We start from the raw sequence: 23,052 nt of genomic DNA, 5'->3' as shown, positions 1-23,052 counted from the left end.
ATCTTGTTCAGTTTTGGTTTCTGTGGCCGCGGCCTTTCTTGAGCGGAGACTCTTATTGTCTTGCCGTGATGGTGGGTGAGAATCACTGTCCGATTGAAGCAGTCGATGAATCCTTTGTTGGTGGTTAACCAGTCCATTCCTAAAATGACATCCAGTCCTTTACTCTCCAACACGATGAGATTCGCGTGGAATGGTAGTCCTTCGAACTCAATGACCACTCCTTGGCAGTAACCCTGAGCAATTTGCTTGTTTCCGGGGGACTTGATGATCATAGACTTCTCCAAGGGGAGTATCGGAAAACCATGTTGCGAAACAAAACTCTTCGAAATGAACGAATGGGAAGCACCAGAATCAAACAAAACCGTGGCAGGTACTGTGTTGACAGGGAACGTACCGAGCACGATGTCTGGGGCATTCTGCGCTTCTTCCCTGGTCACATGGTTCAGGTGACCCTTCCTGTGGTTGTTGTTGGGATTGAAGTTGTTGCGCTTGGGGGCGGGATTGTTTCCACCATTGTTCGGCTTGGGTGCCGAGTCTCTTGGCTTCGGGCACTGTTTAGCATAGTGCCCTTGCTGACCGCAAGCATAGCAGGTGACTCCCAGACGATATGTGAACTCCTTGTCTCTGGCATGAAAATGTCCGACGGGTCTTGGCTCAGTAGTCGTGGATCTCCTTGTGTCTGTCCTTGGGGCCTCAGCCTTGCCTCGATTGCTGCGGGCAAGAGTCGTCTTGTCCCTCTTCCGCTTGCGGATATCTTCCAGACTACGGCGCTCATTTTCCAAGGTGATGGCCTTGTCCACTAGCGTCTTAAAATCCGGAAAGGTGTGTACAATCAGCTGGCATCTTAGTGCTGGTGCCAGGCCGTCCAGGAATTTTTCCATCTTCTTGTTTTCTGTCATGTGCTCGTCGTAGGCATAACGAGACAGTTGGGTAAACTGGCCGTTGTATTCTGTGACGGACATGCCTCTTTGCTTCAGGTCATCAAACTCTCTTTTCTTGATCTTTAGGATGCTCCTGGGGATGTGTGCCCCACGGAAGCCTTCCTTGAATTCCTCCCAGGTGATGTGGTGTTCCCTGGGTTGCATGTGTAGGAAGTTCTCCCACCATGCTGCGGCTGCTCCAGTAAGGTAGTGTGGTGCATAAAGCACTTTCTCATGATCTGAGCATTGAGCAATAATCAGTTTCCTTTCAATCTCACGAAGCCAATCATCGGCTTCCAGCGGCCTATCGGTGTGAGCAAAAGTTGAGGGGCGAGTCTTCTGCAACTCGGATAACTTGGAATGTGGTTGATAGTGTTCACGGTGGTTTCCCATGTTGATGACATGGTTCATCATCTCTTGGTGTTGTTGCTGGCTTTGCTCGAAGTGACGGCATACTTGAGACAGTGCTGCTTCGCTGTCTTGTTGGCTGGATTGACCCTGAGTGAAATTGTTGCTGGTCTGTGTCCCGTAAACCTCTTCTGGCTGATTGGGCATGGAGCGAGTCCACGGGCGAGACATTTTTCCAGTCTGGGGGTATCATTTGCAAAACCCATGAGAAAAAACTGTGTAGCACGAGGAAAACCCTTGCAAAGGCAACACAAATGATTTTCACGGAGAAGAAGTGCTTAACATAAAATCTTACATGCGAAAGCAAACACAAGATACAGCACTCAGGATGCGCGTACACAATCCTGACATGTTATTTAAAACTAGCGTACTACTCCGAAAGGCAGCAAACACACCCATACAAACTAGCGTACAGATAAAACAGCACACCATGCAAGCAGACATAACACGCGGCTACTCGGTGCTCTCAATCGGAGATGGTGAGGATCTCCTTCCCCTTGCCGATGGCAAGGCTCAGCGGTCCAGGAGAATCAACCTCCTCCTCTCTAGCTGGCTCCTGGCGCGCGATGCTGCGTTGCGGTGATGGTGCGGGGGCGACTGGTGGTAGAGTGTGTGCGGCAGGCGGTGCGGCTCTGACTGGAGTAGGAGCGATGACTCGGTCGAACTCCTCAGTGGTAGGCAGACGGCGAGCAGTGGCCAAAACGGCCGGTGCATACGAGGCTGAAGACGAGACGAATGTCAGAGGCGGCGCCGTGTGGAGAAGCTCCTTCCGGCTGGCAGGACCGCCCCGGACTAAGTCCATGCGGGCAGCCACAAGATCATCTACGAGGTTGTCGAAAGACTCCTCCAGAGCCTTGAGATACTCCACAACCATCTCGATGGCTTCGTCTCTTTCTCCCCGATGGCAGGCAAACGCATAGTGGCTGGTGTATGGCACATGGCATGGGAGGTAGCGGTAGCGACGAGTCTTCATCGTAGGAAGGATGTCCCGAAGGCGAGCTATCGCCTCGCGGGCAGCCATCTGCATGGCATGCCTCTCCGTAGGCATGGCTCTTCCCGTAAAACGAAAGTGGCGAGCAGCAGATCGTCCTCCCCTGAACTGCACCACGGCTTGGTGCATAGACACGTCGTCACTGAGCTTGTGCTGATAGAGTGTGAACTCCGAGCGAGCTGCTGGCCCGATCGCGAGCTTGGTGATGGAGACGAGGAGCTTGACAAACCCCTCGGGCACGTTGGTGAACACCCGATTCTCACAGCCGCTGCCAGCCATCTACAAAAGTAGGCAAAAATTCTGAGTAGTCATGTCATAAATTTTATGATGACCAACAGAAAATAGCTACAATTGCAAAATGCTGAAGAAGCACTAAAGACGCTAATAACCGATTAGCGATCGCACCTAGTGGCTTCCTACAGTCAGCCTGGCTCTGATACCAAGCTTGTCACGACCGGTTTTTCAATAAAATAATTATTGAGAAACCAATCCCTGTTACGGACCTGCGAGGAAGAATTCCTTCTCACTGATAGACAATACATTGGTCACAGAAGAAAAACACCAGGAGTACTAAATATAATACAAAGTTGAGCAGAGATTGCCCAACAATTTATTACAGGCACGCCGATAAAACAATACGGCGGATAGGGTGGCAAACTACTAACTCACGATAATAACGATGGTGGAGATATCACCGCGGGGCGAGTGATATGACTCCAGAAGACTACAGCTCTTCGAGCGTCGGAGTGAGGCTCGAGAAGACTTATTGCGGGTGGCGGAAGCGCAAACGATACAAGTGACCAATATCCGGGATCGCGCAGGACTGACTGGGACTCCTCTAGGCGTCGGACGCGCTATCAAACTCTTCATCCAAGAGATCGCCTTCGTCAACATCTGGCCAAATCAACAAGCCAGGTGAGTACTATGAAAGTACTCGCAAGACAGTTCGGGCATAAGGTATAACAAATGCAACCATGAAGCACATGAATAAGTTAACCAGTGCGATCAGGCATAGAGATAATAAATACTGGGTGCCAAGCGAGGGTCTGAATGACGCCTCGAGCGGAAACTGCGGAATAGTAATACTGGTGCCAAACGAGTGTCTGAAAGACGCCTCGAGAGGAAAAATGCGGAATAATAATACAGGTGCCAAACGAGTGTCTGAAGGACTCCTCGAGAGGAAAATGCGGAATAATAATATAGGTGCCAAACGAGTGTCTGAAAGACTCCTCGAGAGGAAAATGCGGAATAATAATGCCGCAGTCGGGCGTCGGGGCGACACCACATAAAGGGCTTATAACAGAAAATAAAGACAGTACATGCCGCAGTCGGACGTCTGAGCGACATCGCATAAAGGGCTTATATTGTAACACAACAATACAATAATTCAGGAATATAACTTATCACAAGCACGAGACAAATATAATGTTGGTCCATCCACAGGAATAACAATAAATCTGAGACTTTACCACTTGAGCTTGTTCACCGGGGCAAGTTTTTCACACGGATAGATTTGGATAAAAATCTACATTTCTGACTATGGATACGATGATTTGGAAAGAATTGACTCTGCAGAGTTTGTACTTAACCACAGCCAACGGATTTCAGTAGTCACGGGGACTAGTTCCGTCTACGGTGTTCTGGGAGGAACACGTCTAACCAGTACACACCCAATTTAACCATCCGAAGCCAGGGATCACCCTCGGCAACATTCAGGAAAAACCCTGAGTCGGGGAGGCTACAACCTCGCGTAGCATGGGATCAAATTTTTATACGCGCGCTATAAGGGGGTGCCCCCCCTCTCGGTCCCAACCGAAAACACCCATGCCCCCTGACCGAATGACTGGCTTTAATCCTGGGCCAAGGTACCATCATCCCGGCCTCTCTGTTTGGTGTGTACACGGAAGGAGGTTACCAACTTACTAAACCGTATCCTGGCAACGAGACATGTGGTAGCACGGAAAGGGGAAGGGACGATAACACGGCTCCAACCATGTTGACATCGGAAAGGTCGGATGACACAAGGCTGGCATGCTACAACAGTACCACCTTGCTGCCCTTCATGTCACCACATGATTAGGCCACCTCTCATCAGAGGTCATCGCAACTTTGGAACATACGGGAAAAGATCGATAACGTGGCTCCAACCACGTTAACGTCGAAGAAAGTCGGATGACGCAAGGCTGGCATGCTACAACAGTACCACCTTGCTGCCCTTCATGTCACCACATGATTAGGCCACCTCTCATCAGAGGTCATCGCAACTTCGGAACAACCGGGTCGTTGCCTTACAAGCAACGAGGCACTTATCGACACTCACATGCCACGCACAAACTTTCACATGAACATGCAAAACATCTGCCATATCAAATGTTCAAACATGTTTGCCTGGTTCGGAGAAGTCGGAGTCTAGCTCGGCGAAGTTCGCGGCTCCGTCCCCTCTCCCGGAACCTACGGCAATCACGAAACGGGGTACTAACGTGAAAACCAACACATGCACAGAAACTTTGCCAAATATTTTTCAAATAAATCCCATAAAAAACTAGGCAAAATTTGGAGATGGACAGAAAAAAAATCACTCAAAAATACCTTTTCATTAAAAAGTTATAAAGGTTTCTGTCCAGGGACCTTTCTGTAATGAAACAGAAAAGTTCCAGGGTTTTAACTGAGAAAACAGAAAACGGTTCGTTTGGAAATGCGCAAGCGCAAGAGAGAAGACGTAATTTGCCCGAAGGCGCCAACAGAAAACGATTCGGGGAAATAAAACAGAGGCTGACACGCGGGGCCCGCATGTCAGGTTTGAAAACTCGCCGGCGCCCGAAGACGGCGGTGGACGCCGGCGTCGAACCACGACGAGTTAGGAGAAACGGAGGGTACCAAGAGCTTCAGTGTCTTCTTCCGCGTCGGTGGGTGGTGGACTCGTCCAACGGGGAGCACCACGTCGACGGCGACACTATCTCCGGCGGACGGCGGTTCGGGTGAGGTTGGGGAACTCCGGTGGAGGGCTGCAAAGTACGAATTGAGGCGCGGGTCAGAACGGGTGATGCAAGGAGAAGCTACTGGCAAGAGAATGGGGGTTGCGGAGCACACACGGGGGCGAATCGGGCTGGATCCCGTGGCGGATCACGGTGGCCGGAGTCGAGGAAGGAGACCCTCTCGCGGCTCTTCCAGTGGCTAGGCGTGCTCTAGGGGAAGTGTAGGGCTGGTGGGTGCTCGAGTTGAAGCTCGGGGCCGCTATTTATAGGCAGCTCGACGGGGTGGCCGTGAACGGAGAACCTCCGGCGAGCGATTACGGCGGAGCAGTGGGTTGGCAGGAGGTTTGAGCGGTCGAGAAGCATCAGTGGATGTTGCTGGACTTGATTTGCAGCTGAACGTGGTTAGTCTTGGCGTAACGGCGTCTGTCCACGGTGAGGTGACCGCACGAGCTCAACGGCGGCAGAGAGCGCGCTCCGCGCCCTGGGGTTCATGACGAGAGCGGCAGCGCATTCGGGGGAGTGGACGGCCACGCGGCGGGCTCCGGTGGTTTGGGCGGTGTTGGGTGGAGTCGGCGGCGCCGTGTCTCCCGCTGGCGTCCGCAAAGCCGCCGCCGGCGTCGGTCACGGGGCGGCGCACCTTCTGCTGCTCGTCGCCGACGCCCGCAAGATGCCAGGCACTCGTGCGGTGCAGGAACGGGAGGGCGAGGACGAGGAGCAAGGCGACGCGAGGGTACTGGCGAGATCGATGTCATGCTCTGAAGAAAACGACAGTAGCCACTGAACTGAAACTCTGAATCTCTGAAACTTGACAGTGACTATGCATTGCAGGTGTTCGACAGTAGGTTTTGGTAAAAAGATGAATTTTGCTGGGGCTGTAACTTGGTGAGATGATCACTCAAAGCACCCAGGGGCTGCATGAATTTACTTGGAATTTTTGGAGAAAGTTTTGAATGAATTTCACCAAATTTGGCAAATCTGGTCCAAACTTGCAGCTGATGTAGTTTGAAAATTTTGAACTGGAGACCAGTGGATCTTCATGGTTCCAGGTTGAGGGTTCAAAGGACTAGGAGGGGAAAGAAGTTTGGGGCCAAAAATCAAAACAGAAAGAGGAGTTCCTTTGTAAATCTCCAAGTGGTAGAATAGAAGGCAGAAAATATTTGAATAGAATTTGAATGGAAAATAAATACATGGGGAGGTCCAACTTGCTGGATTTGATGTAAATCATGATCCAGAGGTGAGGGAGGAGTTAGGAGAGATCATTTGCACTTGGGCCATGGCAAAAAGGAATTGTTGGAAGTGGCAAAAGGTTTTCCAAAAGCCATAGTGCAAATTCAAGAAAAGGTTTTCAAAAGTTATTTTCCCAAATGAAAACCATTTTGTCTTGAGTCCTAAAGAAAGCAAGAACCTCCAAGGTCAAAGGCAGATCTTGGGTGGATCCAAATAAAATTTTTGCCATAAAGAAAGATATTTGAGAGTGAGAGTTCTCTTGAATTTTTTTTTTTTTGAAAAATCCAAATAAAAACTTGGGTGCCACATCCATACAAGGTTTGAACGATTTTTGACACCGTATGAAAGTTGCGACACGTCTGCCCTTGTCAGCCTTTTTTGACCGAGAAAACGCTAAAAAATGCAAAATTTGTCAAAAAACCAAAACAACCTGTCATGTTGCCCTGAATTGGTCATACAAGGTCATGAAAAAATTGAGGTCATTTCAAAGATATCGGGAAACAACGTACTCTCACCTGAACACCCTCCATTGATCATGGTCTATGTTTGGACACCCTTCAAATCACCCCAACTTTTGCAAGCATGTGGGCATGCCCATAGTAGGCATCCATGTCAAGTTTAAATGATTTCCGACATCGTATGCAAGTTGTGACACGTTCGGCCATTTATCGGTCTCTTTTGATCCAGAAAACTCCAGAAAAATGCAAAAAAATGTGCCCTCAACGAATACCTGAACACCATTCGTTGAACATGATCTAATTTTGGACATCTTCAAAAGACACCAAATTTTGTAAAATAGGTGGGCATGCCCATGGTAGGCATTCGTGTCAGATTTGAATGATTTTTGGCACCATATGCAAGTTGCGACACGTTCGGCCATTTGTCGGTCTTTTTTGACCGAGAAATGCAAAAAGGCTCGAAAACCAAAACATCTTAGCATTGTGCCTTGAAGGATGTTCGAAGGAAACAGTGATACTGTCAGAAAGCAAACGTGGAGTGGCGACCATCCGCTATTCGTTTTAAGCACAAGAGTCTGGTTAAGCTCACCATCTTCGACTTTCAACCTGAGGAGAACTTTGTGCGATACGATAGGCGCGTCATGGAAATTGCGGTGAGCATGAAGGAGATATATCTGCATGACTGGCAGGTGTGCGAGGACTGCGGGTACTTGGATCCCAATATCAAGGTTTGTCCTTCTCGGTATCCGCGGACCAGCGAGGAGAAGGATATGTTGAGGGAGGAGATTACTAAGGAGTTGCAGATGGCTTCGCCTGCTATGATTCACTTTAGGTCCTCATTAATCTAGAGTCCATTTAAATCATCACTAAAATCTTGTACTCTTATTTATCGTCTATGTAGCTGCAAGGATCTTCTATGCTCGCTCCATAATTCAGTAGTCACTTCATTTGTATTCTTATTTATTTATCCCTCAACTCAAGCTTGTACTGATGCCTTAGGGTGAAAATAGTTATTAATAACTGTTTTGAATATCATGATCTTTTATCTGTGGCACCTCTTACGAGATTGATAGATTTTTTTGGAGAAGCTTATCTTGGAAGTTATAAACCAACGGATGCACTTGTGTTTTCTGCTTGGTCTATGTTATACCAGTCCATTATGGCTATATGTATAGTGTTCAGATATCTAGCCTGATGCATACCAAGTCCTTTTTGCTTGTGGTTGACCTAGCCCGACCTCTCAATTTTTAATTTTTTTCGCGAATACGCAAAGCTTGCGTATCATTGCATTGATAGAAAGAGCAGAATAAGTACTGATAAGGCACATGACACGAACGCAGACAGGCGTGAACATGGTGTCCGGAGCAGAAAGACAAGGGATGCTCAGCCCGAGGAGAAGATACAACACAGCTAAACCTACCAAACCCAAACAAAGAGCGGCAAACTCGAACTAACAAGGTCACCAACATCGCCGGAGCCAAGACCGGGAACACCGCGAGCAAGCAAGATGGCGCCTTCAAGAAGGAATACGATGCCGAGACACCGTCGCCATCCAGTCCGGAGGAACCGGACCTAGGGTTTCCCCTCAGGTTGAAGAGGGGCGTAGCCGAGGGCCTTGACAACGCCTCCAAGGAGGAAACGACATCCGCATACGCCGCCGTTGCCAGCATCGGCAAACCGAGCAGGGATTTCTCCCTGGCCCGAGGCTGAGCAATCCCATAGTCGCCGAATCTGGAAACGAGGATGAGGAAGCCAACTCTGATCGGAGCCACCATGTCGGAAGGGGGGTTGGCGGGCCGCACCTGCCGTCGGAGGGTGGCACCTCCTCCAGATCCACGAGCATTGGATATGGCAAAAAGGGAAGGCTTTGAAGTGTACAAGGTAGGGTAGACTGTGAATTAAACCACGAGGGGGTGGGGCGACGGCGAACAGCAACGCCGGCAAGCTAGGATTGGAGGTACGCAGATCCGAGCTGCCGTGGCCATAGCCGTCGAGATGTCGAGGAGCGAGGCGAGCTGGAAGGGACGTAGCTGTTTGGTTCTCGAGGCCGGAGCCGCCCGGCAAAGCACACCGGCAGCCATGGACACCGGAGAGACGCGGGTCCAAGTTCGCCGGGGCCGGAGCAGCGCCAGCAAGTACCCGTCTTGAGGGACTTCGTGACTGCTTCTAGCAATGTAGCTTCGTCGCCTCCGCGCATGAGCCATCACCATGGCTCGGGAGGGAGAGGTTGTCGGATACAAGGGGGCCGCCTGCAGGAAGGCAGACTATGAACACCCCCGCGACCGGCCGCAGATCCCGCACCCAACCCACGACCAGTCGCACCAGCAGGGCATGGCCTCGCCACGGAGGGTGGAGGGAAGGGCTACTGGGGAGGGCGTAAGGCAGGGACGTGCAGCAGCGCCCGCGCCAGAGCCAAGGTGGGGCCGGGGGTGGGGGGGACGCGTGGGGGACGGATCCGGCCGGCGGCAGCATCCTGGGGCATGGCGCGGCCTCGCCGGTCAGCCCACCGGCGGCAACGCGGCGGAAGCGGGCGGGGAGTGGCGCGTCCCGGCGGCGGCTGGTGGATCCGCGGGGCGGGGAGGGGGAAGCGCATGGGGACGGATCCGCGCCGCCGCCACCATCCCGGGGCGCGGCACGGCTTCGCCGGCCGGCCCTCCGGTGGCGATGCAGTGGTGGCGGGCGCGGGGGGGGGGGGGGGGGGGGGGGGGGGGGGTTCCTGGCGGCGGCGGATACGTTCCCCCCGTGTCGCCAGAGGAGGGCGAAGCGGGGGTCAGGTGCCGCTACGGAAGAACTTGTTAATAGAGATACTATACCTCTCTCAATTTTGGAGGTGGTAAAATTTATATTTAGGTCTGCATGAGCAAGCCTTTTCTTTTTTTTCTGCTGATTTGAGCAATCAGCACTCGATGACACCAGAAAAAATTATGATGCATGGTTATGGCTGACAACTTCACACGGTCAGGGAGCAGAGCGGTAAATCTAAGCCGGTTGTTGCTTGGTGTGGAGATTAATGAAACGACAACATCAAACTGGACTTCTGGAACCAGTGTTAAGTTTGAAGTGAGCATCTAGTCAAATTCAACTGTTTGCATCAATTTTAGTTTGTACAACTTCTCTTATTAGCTGTCCTTTCCCTCCAGCATATCTGTCCTGTTAATAATGATGGGTGCTCCATAGCCAGGAACCACCGCGGCTTTCCCCTAACATGCAGGTGATCGCAGTACTTTTTCGGGTGTGCCCTTTGATACAGTAAAGGTTAAAGTTTCTATTTCGCTGGAAAGTATAAACTTTGTTGCGTTCGACTAAGTTCTCTCAGTTTTAGAAGTGGTAAAAAATAAATTTAGGTCTACACAAGCAAAGTCTTATTGACTGGGGCAGACATTGAACGTACTGTTGATCTCACTTTGGATCAGGTATGTCTACCCGAGTTGCATTTTTTCAGACATATGTCACTGCACTTGTGATTAATTTGGGAGTAGAGGTAACACGAACCATAATATAATTTTGAAACCATATATAATTTTGCCACCTTACATCTATTTAAAACAAGATATTCCATATAGCTTGGCGCCCTGATTTTGGATTTTCATGAAGCTGGATGCTTTCTGTAGTCAGGGCCAAGCATGGTATGCTCTTCATTTCGTTTCTTTCTTGAGCCACCCAGTAGTGGTGGTTCAGAGCCTGGACGATATTCTTGGGATAACATGGGATTATCTCCATCAAGTCAGTGGTATGTAAGATCCTTGAAGCCTTCTGAGCTAGCAGCTAATTGATTTCAAAATTTATTTTTGTTGGTATGTGTTCCTCGGGGAAATGTCAAACTTCTTAGTTGTTACTTTTTGTAGCAGTGTTACCTGTTAGTCGAAGTGAAAAAATAGATAGAATAAAATAAAGCACGACATTCTCAGAAAACTTGGTAATTTGAAACTTGAAAGCGCCTGTCATCTTATGATCTAGCATTGCATGACCTGGATGAAAGTGAAATGGTGAACCTGTTGGTCAAAGTGATACTATTAATTATTGGACTGATGTAAATTTGGCAGGTGTCTGCACCGTGATTTGTGGAGGTCACTGAACATTCTGGCTTTTGATGAGACATATATATACTACATCACGAATGACTTGCTGTAAATTTAAAGATTGTGTCATGACTCATGTCAACTTTTACAGAAAACCACGAGTAGGCTGACCTAATTATGATGTTTTGGTATTTAATTACCTAATAAATTTATGCAAGCGAGTGTTTGTTTGTTTGTTTCTGATGGTTGTTTACATGATGTAAACATCAACAATTTTAGAGCTGCGTTGGGGGTTTAATGTTCTAGTATTTCACTCCATGACCGAGATGGGCACGGGCAAGATCACCAAACTGAAAATAGCCATCAGTAATAACAACAAGACAATCAGAGTCTATTGCTCCATACATGCCGACGAGAATGAATCTCATACACGGTTACTAGAAGAAAATGGCACAATCATGGATGGTATTAATTAAGTGGAGACAAGAAAGTGGCAACTAAAACGCACAACAATCAGGAGGATCGGGTCCTGTCTTGTCCTCGAAAGCACAGCACACACAAGAGAAAAGAGCAGCCTGGACCGGATCGGACCACATACAAGGAAGGAAATGGACAAGACATGCATCAGATCATACACACCCGCACCGCACTCATGGCTTCACTCCTTGCTGAAGCACCCGTTCGCCATGACCTGCCCGAGGACGCAGGGAGCAAACATCATCGTGTTGAGAGGGCAGGCCTTCCCGATCTGCACCAGGCAAGCGATGCATGCTGCAGGGCACAGCTTGGAGTGGATGATGTCCTCCATCAGTGCGAGAACCTCAAGGCTCAGCTCGTCGGATGGCAGGACGTCGTCATTGCCGGCCTCGGCTAGCATCACCAGCTGGCTGGTGAGCAGAAGAGCCAGGAGGAGCATCACCACCACCTTCCGGTCAGCCATCTTCTTACAGCTAGAGCGCGAGTTTGTGTGGCCTGGCTGAGTGGGTGTTTACTTGTGTGTTCTGCTAGCTGTGTGTTTGGGCGGGCGTGGGCGTGCTATTTATAGACAGAATCTGAGGCTCCACGATGCACATATATGTGCTCTTCTTCTTCATTCTTACTTTCTTCTTTGACTGTGTGTGTGTGCAGTGACCAACCTTGAATGAGTTTTAATTACTTGCTACGATTTAAAAATGGATACCAGTTAGTTTCCACACAGCCCAGCCTAGCCAGTGCAAACATACATATTTTCATTAGCTACCTAGGCAGGCCTGATGAACAAATCTCTAAATTGATCGATCAAAGGTAATTCAGTGCGTTGCATGAAATCAAAGGTAACCCCCTCAATTATAGAGTAGTAGTTTCGGCGTGATTACATGAATATTAAGAAGAAGAATCTAAAAAGTTGGGCAACATAAAAAAAATCATGAATATTAAAAAGTCATCTCGTCCATCTAAAAAATCATCAAGCTGAATAATAATCTAAAAGGCACGGTCTCGCGGACGGACGGACGAACAAACCAAGTTACCATGCATGCAAGTTGCCACGATCAAACCACAAGGCCATGAACCAACCTTACCTGGTCTAAAGAGAGAGCTCTTTGAAGTTGGAAGCAGGCCAGGCACATGACATGCCCGCCCGCCCGCCCGCTAGGAAGGATCACTATCTTACTTACTTTTTTGGGGGAAGAGGAGCTTTGATCTCGTCTTGTTGTTGCGAGAGGAGGGAGACCTAAGCTAGGATGCGCCGGCCGTATGACACAAGGGGAGGGCCGAGAGAGAGAGAGAGATTTGCAAGTGCAGTGGTCACGGCTTGGGTACAAAACTGAGAGAGAGAGAGAGAGAGAGAGGGGGGGAGGATGGCGTTAGGCTTGGCTTAGGATTGCACTACTAGTACTAGTACCTAGCTAGCTGGCTACTGTGTCCGGCCGGCAGCTAAGCTGAATCGTTCTACTCCGGAGACCCAACATGATCCAACGGCGCACAGCCCAGTGCAACAAGCACACGATCCGTGTGCTCTCCTCTCATTGGTCTAAAGTATTTCTTTTCTTTTTTTCCTTCCTTAAGGTACAGTAATGAAGCGAAGTTGGATGCTTTGACAGTAACTTTTGTTCGGCCAAGCTGGATGGTGGATCCTAATCTAGTCCACCAGGGACTTATCTTACTTGGGCGTAATCGGCTGTCATGTTTGATCCCCAGTCTCACTCAGGGCTCATTCGATTTGGAGGAAACTAAAACGTAGGAATTACGATTAGTATAGGAATGTGATAGGGTGGCACTTGCCATCCTAAGGAATTGACTTGTCTCGTTCGTTCCTACGCGTAAAATGAGCTTTAAGTGAATGTGTAGTTTTCTCCAAAAACACACAAAACGAGTAGTGTTCCTATGAATTTCTTGTACGCATCCAAATGCATCTATAGGATCTTTTTTCTTCTCTGAAATCCTTATTCCTATGTTTTTTCTATAAAAATCCTCCAAACCGAATGAGGCCTCATCATGTAAATATGGCTGGTTACATGTTGTAACATTAAAATCTATTATTACTAGCACATTGACCAAACATGCATACATATACTCTACTATTTGAGTTTACAACTATCATAGGCAGTGGTACATCTAATGAGAATATGTACGACTCACCCATAGAAGGGAGCATAAACAGGTGAGATGATGCATTGCAGTTATTAATCCAAAAGCAAAGACATGCTAACATGAGTGCTTCAGTTTGACTCAAGAAAAGGGACCTCATGAGGCCCCGACTAAGGAACCAAATAAAAAACCAAGTCCTTCAGAGGCTTGGCATCATCCATTTCCACATCAGAATTAGCATGCATCATGCTTTTCTCTTGATCTTCATCTTGATGTACCCAACACAAGTGCAACTTAGGCAATATATGATGACTGCTAGCATGCTACTACTTCTGAAACCACAACTACAGCCAATTGAACATATAAACCCTGAAGAAGTGGTAGTCACAACGAAGCTAGCCACGTCGCCTTTAAATCGCTGCTGCCACCGCCTGTAATTTTCATTCCCCGCCGAGGGCATCTTAGTAATTTTCCCCCGCCGAGGGCATCTTGGTAATTTCACGTACAAATGTATAAAAGCCAGCTGCCTGTGGAGAAGACCTAGCCGCCCGCCACTCTCCTCTTTCCGCCGCCTCCACGCTCGCTTCCTCCTCCATCCTCCCGCGTCAGTCGCACCCCCTCCTCCCCTCCCGCATCTCGTCCACCCTGGGATCCGGCGAGGTCGGGTCCTCGAGCCATGGAGGCACTCGTCGCCGGTCCCTCGCCGTTGGCCTCCCGTGCGTCGCACCACCCCTCCTGCCGCCTCGGCTCTCTCCTCCCGCCTCGGCTCTCACCTCCAGCTGCAGCTCTAGAGGAGAGGAGAAGACAAAGACAGAGAGATGGCCGCCGGTGCTGGCGCTGCTGCTGGCGTCGATGCTGCCGGCCCCGCCGCCGACTGCTACTCCTCCACCGCCTCGCCTCTTCCTCCTCCTCGCCTTCCCATCGCTCACGCGCAGGTCGCCCGACGGCAGGGATGGTCAGGAAGGCTTCCCAGCCCGACGGTGCCGTCATGGGAGCTGCAGGGCGGAGGTGAGGATGCGTCGCTCGCGGATTTGATCGAGGGTGCCACGCCGCCGTCGCCGACTGGATTTGCTCCTCCATCGCCGCCGCGAGTCAACTCCACCGTTGTCGCCAGGAATCCGTCCCCGGCAAGGTCTCCCTCGTTGCTCCTCCTCCTACAATCTCTCCCACAATGGTATAGTACGGTGGTTTGATTTGGTTCTTTTGGTGGTATGTTCCCTACCGTCTCTCTTTTTTCAGTTTCTAACTTCGATGCTTTGGTTTGTTGTTTTGTCCAGCAGGAGGAGCGGAAGGGGCCACGGATGAGGAGGAAGGAGACTAGCAGGAGGAGGAGATATTCTTTTTCGATTTGGTTCTCATGCTGGCATCTCCCTGCTGTCTGCTTTCCTTTTAGTTTCCAACTTTGATGCTTGGATTTGTTGTCTTGGCCAGCAGGAGTAGGAGGAGACAGGGAGGATGAGGAAGGAGACAAGAAGGAGGAAGAGAAAATCTTGCTTGCCTTATGGACTCGCAATAAACAGGTGTGTGTTGTGCTACTCATGCCTTTTTTAATCTCACTAACGACGGTGTTTTACTGGATAGAATCAGAGGAAGCTCATATTTGTTTCGTGGACAATATTTTCCTCATGTGTTGCATTCTGGAAAGGGTGTCTTTGGCCAGTTTTCTGTTCTTTCATTGTTTCAATTGTGTGACTCTACACATGTATCCTCACAATTAGTGGCGCCTACAAGAATGCCAGGCCTACCTGTAGCTTTTCTTATGTAGTTAAATAAAACAACTCAGGGTCTCACACTTTCCTTTCTTTCCAATATAATAAGGCTGCTATTGCCTGTTAATACTTCACATTGGTGATGAGCTTTACACCAGTTATAGTTTATCGATTATCTTATGACTTTTTGATAAACATAATTATATTTTAATTTGCTCTATTGTTTTCTTATTTTTTCTATCAAACTGCCATATATGATACACGAAGAAGCATTTACCTGAAGACATTAATAGAGTTTTCATGTAGAATTTGTTCTTTTTTTTTTGCTCCCTTAAATTAGACGATCAAGAAACTGGATAAGCGTCACGTTGGTTCAGGCTTGGTGCTAGATAGTTAGCTCCCATTTATCCTGGACAACTACTGTATTCTCAAATCTATATGGTTAGTTGTACCTCTTCTTTGATGTTGGCGCTACAGATCCATCTCGGTCATTTAGGGAAACTGAAATCTGCATCTTCAACTCATAGTTTGCCAGTTTGGATTATTTATGAGAACAATCCTACCTGGTTATATCCTTGACAAAATTTCTTGAGATTTATTGATATTGTTCTTGGATACTTATAGAGTCAAACTCTGCAGGCAATTGGTTGGGCTACATGATAGACACTTTAATATATCTTCTTGGAAGCCGCTTAGTGTTCCAATGAATAATTGTCGCTGGTGTGGTGAACGCCTTCATTGTTTGGTGGGCTGCTTCCTGCCTGGTGTGGTTGAAGAATTTTCAGAGGTATGGTTCATCTTTCGTGCAGCCTTTAGTTTGAGTTTCTGTTGACACATTAAATTTCCCTTTCCTGTAGACCCCTCCTTTTTCGTTTTATTAGTTGGGTGTAATAGCAAATCATCTATAATTATTTTGTTTAACTACAATCTGATGCAAAAGAGTTCTGTTTAGTTCTCATAGTTCATCCATTATATGTTTGCTTTCAAAACAAAGAAATCGGCTGTCCAAGTTCTGATCATGCTCTTATTGAGATTCAGTCCTCCTTGATCTTTTTTCTATATGCTTGCATCTCCTTAGCATCCAAGTTCTGATCATGCTACAATCTTGTTTTAAATTTATATGGATCGATTATCTTATGACTTTTTGACAAACATAATTATATTTTAATGTGCTCTATTGTTTTCTTATTTTTTCTATCAAACTGCCATATATGATACACGAAGAAGCATTTACCTGGAGACATTAATAGAGTTTTCACGTAGAATTTGTTCTTTTTTTTGCTCCCTTAAATTGGACGATCAAGAAACCTGGTAAGCGTCACGTTGGTTCAGGCTTGGTACTAGATAGTTAGCTCCCATTTATCCTGGACAAGTACTGTATTCTCAAATCTATATGGTTAGTTGTACCTCTTCTTTGATGTTGGCGCTACAGATCCATCTCGGTCATTTAGGGAAACTGAGATCTGCATCTTCAACTCATAGTTTGCCGGTTTGGATTATTTATGAGAACAATCCTACCTGGTTATATCCTTGACAAAATTTCTTGAGATTTATTGATATTGTTCTTGGATACTTATAGAGTCAAACTCTGCAGGCAATTGGTTGGGCTACATGATAGACACTTTAATATATCTTCTTGGAAGCCGCTTAGTGTTCCAATGAATAATTGTCGCTGGTGTGGTGAACGCCTTCATTGTTTGGTGGGCTGCTTCCTGCCTGGTGTGGTTGAAGAATTTTCAGAGGTATGGTTCATCTTTCGTGCAGCCTTTAGTTTGAGTTTCTGTTGACACATTAAATTTCCCTTTCCTGTAGACCCCTCCTTTTTCATTTTATTAGTTGAGTGTAATAGCAAATCATCTATAATTATTTTGTTTAACTACAATATGATGCAAAAGAGTTCTGTTTAGTTCTCATAGTTCATCCATTATATGTTTGCTTTCAAAACAAAGAAATGGGCTGTCCAAGTTCTGATCATGCTCTGATTGAGATTCAGTCCTTGATCTTTTTTCTGTATGCTTGCATCTCCTTAGCGTCCAAGTTCTGATCATGCTACAATCTTGTTTCAAATTTATATGGATCGATTATCTTATGACTTTTTGATAAACATAATTATATTTTAATTTTCTCTATTGTTTTCTTATTTTTTCTATCAAACTGCCATATATGAGACACGAAGAAGCATTTACCTGAAGACATTAATAGAGTTTTAACGTAGAATTGGTTCTTTTTTTGCTCCCTTAAATTAGACGATCAAGAAACCTGATAAGCGTCACGTTGGTTCAGGCTTGGTGCTAGATAGTTAGCTCCCATTTATCCTGGACAAGTACTGTATTCTCAAATCTATATGGTTAGTTGTACCTCTTCTTTGATGTTGGCGCTACAGATCCATCTCGGTCATTTAGGGAAACTGAAATCTGCATCTTCAACTCATAGTTTGCCAGTTTGGATTATTTATGAGAACAATCCTACCTGGTTATATCCTTGACAAAATTTCTTGAGATTTATTGATATTGTTCTTGGATACTTATAGAGTCAAACTCTGCAGGCAATTGGTTGGGCTACATGATAGACACTTTAATATATCTTCTTGGAAGCCGCTTAGTGTTCCAATGAATAATTGTCGCTGGTGTGGTGAACGCCTTCATTGTTTGGTGGGTTGCTTCCTGCCTGGTGTGGTTGAAGAATTTTCAGAGGTATGGTTCATCTTTCGTGCAGCCTTTAGTTTGAGTTTCTGTTGACACATTAAATTTCCCTTTCCTGTAGACCCCTCCTTTTTCATTTTATTAGTTGGGTGTAATAGCAAATCATCTATAATTATTTTGTTTAACTACAATCTGATGCAAAAGAGTTCTGTTTAGTTCTCATAGTTCATCCATTATATGTTTGCTTTCAAAACAATGAAATCGGCTGTCCAAGTTCTGATCATGCTCTGATTGAGATTCAGTCCTTGATCTTTTTTCTGTATGCTTGCATCTCCTTAGCGTCCAAGTTCTGATCATGCTACAATCTTGTTTCAAATTTATATGGATCAATTATCTTATGACTTTTTGATAAACATAATTATATTTTCATTTTCTCTATTCTTTTCTTATTTTTTCTATCAAACTGCCATATATGAGACACGAAGAAGCATTTACCTGAAGACATTAATAGAGTTTTAACGTAGAATTGGTTCTTTTTTTGCTCCCTTAAATTAGACGATCAAGAAACCTGATAAGCGTCACGTTGGTTCAGGCTTGGTGCTAGATAGTTAGCTCCCATTTATCCTGGACAAGTACTGTATTCTCAAATCTATATGGTTAGTTGTACCTCTTCTTTGATGTTGGCACTACAGATCCATCTCGGTCATTTAGGGAAACTGAAATCTGCATCTTCAACTCATAGTTTGCCAGTTTGGATTATTTATGAGAACAATCCTACCTGTTTATATCCTTGACAAAATTTCTTGAGATTTATTGATATTGTTCTTGGATACTTATAGAGTCAAACTCTGCAGGCAATTGGTTGGGCTACATGATAGACACTTTAATATATCTTCTTGGAAGCCGCTTAGTGTTCCAATGAATAATTGTCGCTGGTGTGGTGAACGCCTTCATTGTTTGGTGGGCTGCTTCCTGCCTGGTGTGGTTGAAGAATTTTCAGAGGTATTGTTCATCTTTCGTGCAGCCTTTAGTTTGAGTTTCTGTTGACACATTAAATTTCCCTTTCCTGTAGACCCCTCCTTTTTCATTTTATTAGTTGGGTGTAATAGCAAATCATCTATAATTATTTTGTTTAACTACAATCTGATGCAAAAGAGTTCAGTTTAGTTCTCATAGTTCATCCATTATATGTTTGCTTTCAAAACAAAGAAATCGGCTGTCGAAGTTCTGATCATGCTCTTATTGAGATTCAGTCCTCCTTGATCTTTTTTCTGTATGCTTGCATCTCCTTAGCGTCCAAGTTCTGATCATGCTACAATCTTGTTTTAAATTTATATGGATCGATTATCTTATGACTTTTTGATAAACATAATTATATTTTAATTTGCTCTATTGTTTTCTTATTTTTTCTATCAAACTGCCATATATGATACACGAAGAAGCATTTACCTGAAGACATTAATAGAGTTTTCACGTAGAATTTGTTCTTTTTTTTGCTCCCTTAAATTGGACGATCAAGAAACCTGGTAAGCGTCACATTGGTTCAGGCTTGGTACTAGATAGTTAGCTCCCATTTATCCTGGACAAGTACTGTATTCTCAAATCTATATGGTTAGTTGTACCTCTTCTTTGATGTTGGCGCTACAGATCCATCTCGGTCATTTAGGGAAACTGAGATCTGCATCTTCAACTCATAGTTTGCCGGTTTGGATTATTTATGAGAACAACCCTACCTGGTTATATCCTTGACAAAATTTCTTGAGATTTATTGATATTGTTCTTGGATACTTATAGAGTCAAACTCTGCAGGCAATTGGTTGGGCTACATGATAGACACTTTAATATATCTTCTTGGAAGCCGCTTAGTGTTCCAATGAATAATTGTCGCTGGTGTGGTGAACGCCTTCATTGTTTGGTGGGCTGCTTCCTGCCTGGTGTGGTTGAAGAATTTTCAGAGGTATGGTTCATCTTTCGTGCAGCCTTTAGTTTGAGTTTCTGTTGACACATTAAATTTCCCTTTCCTGTAGACCCCTCCTTTTTCATTTTATTAGTTGGGTGTAATAGCAAATCATCTATAATTATTTTGTTTAACTACAATCTGATGCAAAAGAGTTCTGTTTAGTTCTCATAGTTCATCCATTATATGTTTGCTTTCAAAACAAAGAAATCGGTTGTCCAAGTTCTGATCATGCTCTGATTGAGATTCAGTCCTCCTTGATCTTTTTTCTGTATGCTTGCATCTCCTTAGCGTCCAAGTTTTGATCATGCTACAATCTTGTTTCAAATTTATTCTAATAGATGTATGTACCATGATGATTGAGGAGGCGTATCGATGGAAATAAATCTGAAGAAAATAAGTAAGTCGCCTCCATCAGCGAGGCTGTGAACAACTCGTGGTGCCCCTGTTAACCTCCTCAATGTTTGCGTTGTTTGCCTGTAGGTCAAATGCCCACTATTCAGCAGACAGGTAACTCTGTTTCTTAAATCCCTTTCTCTATTCATCGCCCTGTTGATACATGCTTAGCAATCAGATAAATTGTACTCATATATAATTTAATATATCTCAGATACAGTGTCCAGATCATTTAGGAACCAGCGTCACTTCAAAAAAAGATAGGACCTGATACACATTACATTCATGGACTGCTGATATACCTGATGCATTTCTTCATGATGGTCGGTTTCCTTTCACCAGATCTGACATATTTAATTCTGTGTGCTTGGAACCCGAAACTGATCGAGATCTTCAGTTCTTACTTGCAGATGTTCTGTTATTCAGAGTAATTCAGTTTCCAGTCTCTGTATATTAATCAAATTATGGGTTATTTTCAACCTTATACCCTTTTATTATGTGTTCAGTTATGCTTCCATGGGTTTGCATATGTATTAACAATAAAAAACAGACTATTATTTTGTTTATACTTGAACCAAAGGGTGTACAATTAATTTGCTCTTACGAAAGGAATGAGTAGTCAGCTAGCTGAATGAGACGACAATCATGACAAGCGAACCAACACATATAGAGAAATGTTATTTTCCAGTTCATTGTGAAAGAAGGCACATAAGTTTTCAGAGTTCTAGAATGTGTTTCATTAAGAAACAATTATAACACTGTACTCTAACAAATCACACATATGGAGAAATGTTATTTTCGAGTCTCCATAACATACTGATCTTTTTTTAGATATATGAACTTGCATTCGCTTTGTTAATTCTTCTGCAATGCAGGTAATATTCCTAATCATTGCTGCTGACGCTGAAAAACTACTCCTGAAGCACTAGAAGTGCCCTCTCTATGGCGCATCACTCACTGGATCCAGATGGGCAACATTCCGCTTCAAAATTAAAGAGTACAGTTTTTTCCTGCCATCATTGCTTACCAAGAGTAATCTACCATGTGCCTAATATATATATACATAATTGTTGCACCATCACAAGATTCCCAGGATATACATGGGCATAACTTTCTTTACTGTGAATTAATCGACATGATGCTGACAGGAGGAAAGGCAGGCTGTCATTTCTAAAGGTTGAGATTTTCTGTTTTAAGGAATAGCAATGCTAAATTCTACAATGGTACTCTGTCGAATGTTTACAAATACCACGAAGCTAGAGATCTATTGTGAAAACTTTCTTTCTTTTGTTTGTTATAAGTTTTTAGTCAAAAAAACATGACTTTTCCATTACCAAACAAATATGTAAGATTTATTGCTTTTCTAACCGAAGTGTTCCTGACAATTACATATGAGAGTACATATAACTGAGTTGTGCTGACTTGCTTTTTCTAAACTGGTAAGCTGGAGTCGGAGTTACATATGAGAGTAGAGATAATTAAGTTCTGCTCCTGACTTGATTAACAAAAGCTATAGAAGAAAGGGACCAAATACCAGACAGCTGAAAATTCAAAGAAAGGTGGAAGTAGGGAACTACACAACTTGATTCAAGGTTACAAAGGGACAAAGGGCATCTATTGAGCAGCAGAAAACAATAATGGACTGAGCTAAGGATATAGTGGTCAATTAGTAAAGAGATCTGTGGTAAGTGTAGCAGCGGGACGCAAACGGAACTTTTGTGACTTACTGAAGTCGAGCAGGAGTTCAGAAAAGAAATTGCAACCGAAGTAGAACCTCTTCACCAAGAGAACATAGGGATTTTAAGTTTTTTGTAGCCTGCACCGGAGACTGTAGAGTTAAGTTTCTACATCTTAGTGTACAGTTTAACTATATAAGGTTACTTACTATGTAGTAAATATTGGCTTTTGCCATTGCTGATCAAGTCCTTCTCTCTGTGCTTGGAAGCATAAACCTACTTAGTGATCCGTTTTCAGTTAAGCTAAACTTATATCTTTCTGCTAACATTTTAGTGCTCTAATGATTATTCAGAAGGGGATTTGCATGTTCCTAGATGCATAGCCTTTCTTATATATGTTTTCAGAAGACTGGATTTTTTAGGGATAACATTGGGATTTACGATAGTTTTTTTTTGTTGAATTCTGGAACTGAAATCCGAATAAACCATATCTTGAGAGGCCAGCATAATGGTACTTGAAATAAATGCTAATCCGCACTCACATCTTATGGTGATTTGGTCAAAGCTACTACTAAGCGAAGATATTTAACATGCTATAAGAAGTTATGGCTTTTGTGTTCCGAGATAATAACTAACAAAAAAGATTAGCCCTATGGAGGCATGCGGGAGTACGAGGGACAAGAACACTGGGCCTCGAGTTGCATACATACATGCAGGACCCGCCCTCCCACCATGAAACAAGTCAACAACAATATAAATCAAAATCGAGTGAGAATATGAGGGACTAGGGATGGACCATATGAATAGTATAACTGTTTATTGAAGAGTCTCATATGGTGAAAATTGAGGGTTCTTGCATACATGGTGCAGTTCGGTTCGACGTCTAGGTGGTCACATGCCCAGGCTTCCTCAATGGTTGAGGAGTTACAACCAGGAGTACCATGCCTCTCATGTAAGTGCATTCAAATATTACATGGTTACATGCGAGAATTTGTTTCTCCAGGTGCAACGCACGAGCATATGTCCTAGTAATACTCACAAAAGCCTTGTGCACCGGCTCATTCCGATTGCGCAAGTGTATTATATTCGGGCTCATCCCGCGGAAG

General features: G+C 45.2%; 1 protein-coding gene and 2 long non-coding RNA genes across 16 annotated transcripts; 2 read left to right on the top strand and 1 right to left on the bottom strand.

The window, feature by feature from the left end:
* The first annotated feature begins 7,620 nt into the window (after positions 1-7,620).
* Positions 7,621-8,689, top strand: LOC141030471 (uncharacterized). Its single transcript, XM_073506167.1, has 2 exons — positions 7,621-7,707; positions 8,348-8,689. The coding sequence occupies exons 1-2, from the start codon at positions 7,621-7,623 to the stop codon at positions 8,687-8,689; spliced, it is 429 nt and encodes a 142-aa protein (XP_073362268.1).
* A 2,679-nt stretch (positions 8,690-11,368) lies between these two features.
* Positions 11,369-14,098, bottom strand: LOC141030474 (uncharacterized). Its single transcript, XR_012192591.1, has 2 exons — positions 12,558-14,098; positions 11,369-12,157 (listed from the first exon to the last, which is right to left on the bottom strand). It is a non-coding gene; the product is annotated as an uncharacterized lncRNA (long non-coding RNA).
* A 10-nt stretch (positions 14,099-14,108) lies between these two features.
* Positions 14,109-22,423, top strand: LOC141030473 (uncharacterized). Of its 14 annotated transcripts, XR_012192583.1 has the most exons (11): positions 14,109-14,740; positions 14,844-15,086; positions 15,915-16,062; positions 16,870-17,017; positions 17,821-17,968; positions 18,772-18,919; positions 19,727-19,874; positions 20,216-20,384; positions 20,485-20,593; positions 20,681-20,697; positions 21,146-22,221. It is a non-coding gene; the product is annotated as an uncharacterized lncRNA (long non-coding RNA). The 14 variants fall into 14 exon arrangements; XR_012192582.1 differs by having other exon boundaries at positions 20,485-21,267; positions 21,715-22,423; XR_012192590.1 differs by having other exon boundaries at positions 20,216-20,274; positions 20,358-20,384; positions 20,491-22,221.
* Positions 22,424-23,052: the final 629 nt, after the last annotated feature.

This window comes from Aegilops tauschii, unplaced genomic scaffold (genome assembly GCF_002575655.3).
Source record: "Aegilops tauschii subsp. strangulata cultivar AL8/78 unplaced genomic scaffold, Aet v6.0 ptg000425l_subseq_1:329548_obj, whole genome shotgun sequence".
Taxonomy (NCBI): domain Eukaryota; kingdom Viridiplantae; phylum Streptophyta; class Magnoliopsida; order Poales; family Poaceae; genus Aegilops; species Aegilops tauschii.
This window is presented reverse-complemented; position numbering and strand designations above follow the sequence as displayed.

Coding starts and splice junctions, on each gene's coding strand:
- LOC141030471 (XM_073506167.1), top strand. CDS start 7,621: ATGGAAATTGCGGTGAGCATGAAGGAGATATATCTGCATGACTGGCAG. Junction 7,708..8,347: donor ACTTGGATCCCAATATCAAG/GTTTGTCCTTCT, acceptor TGTCCGGAGCAG/AAAGACAAGGGATGCTCAGC.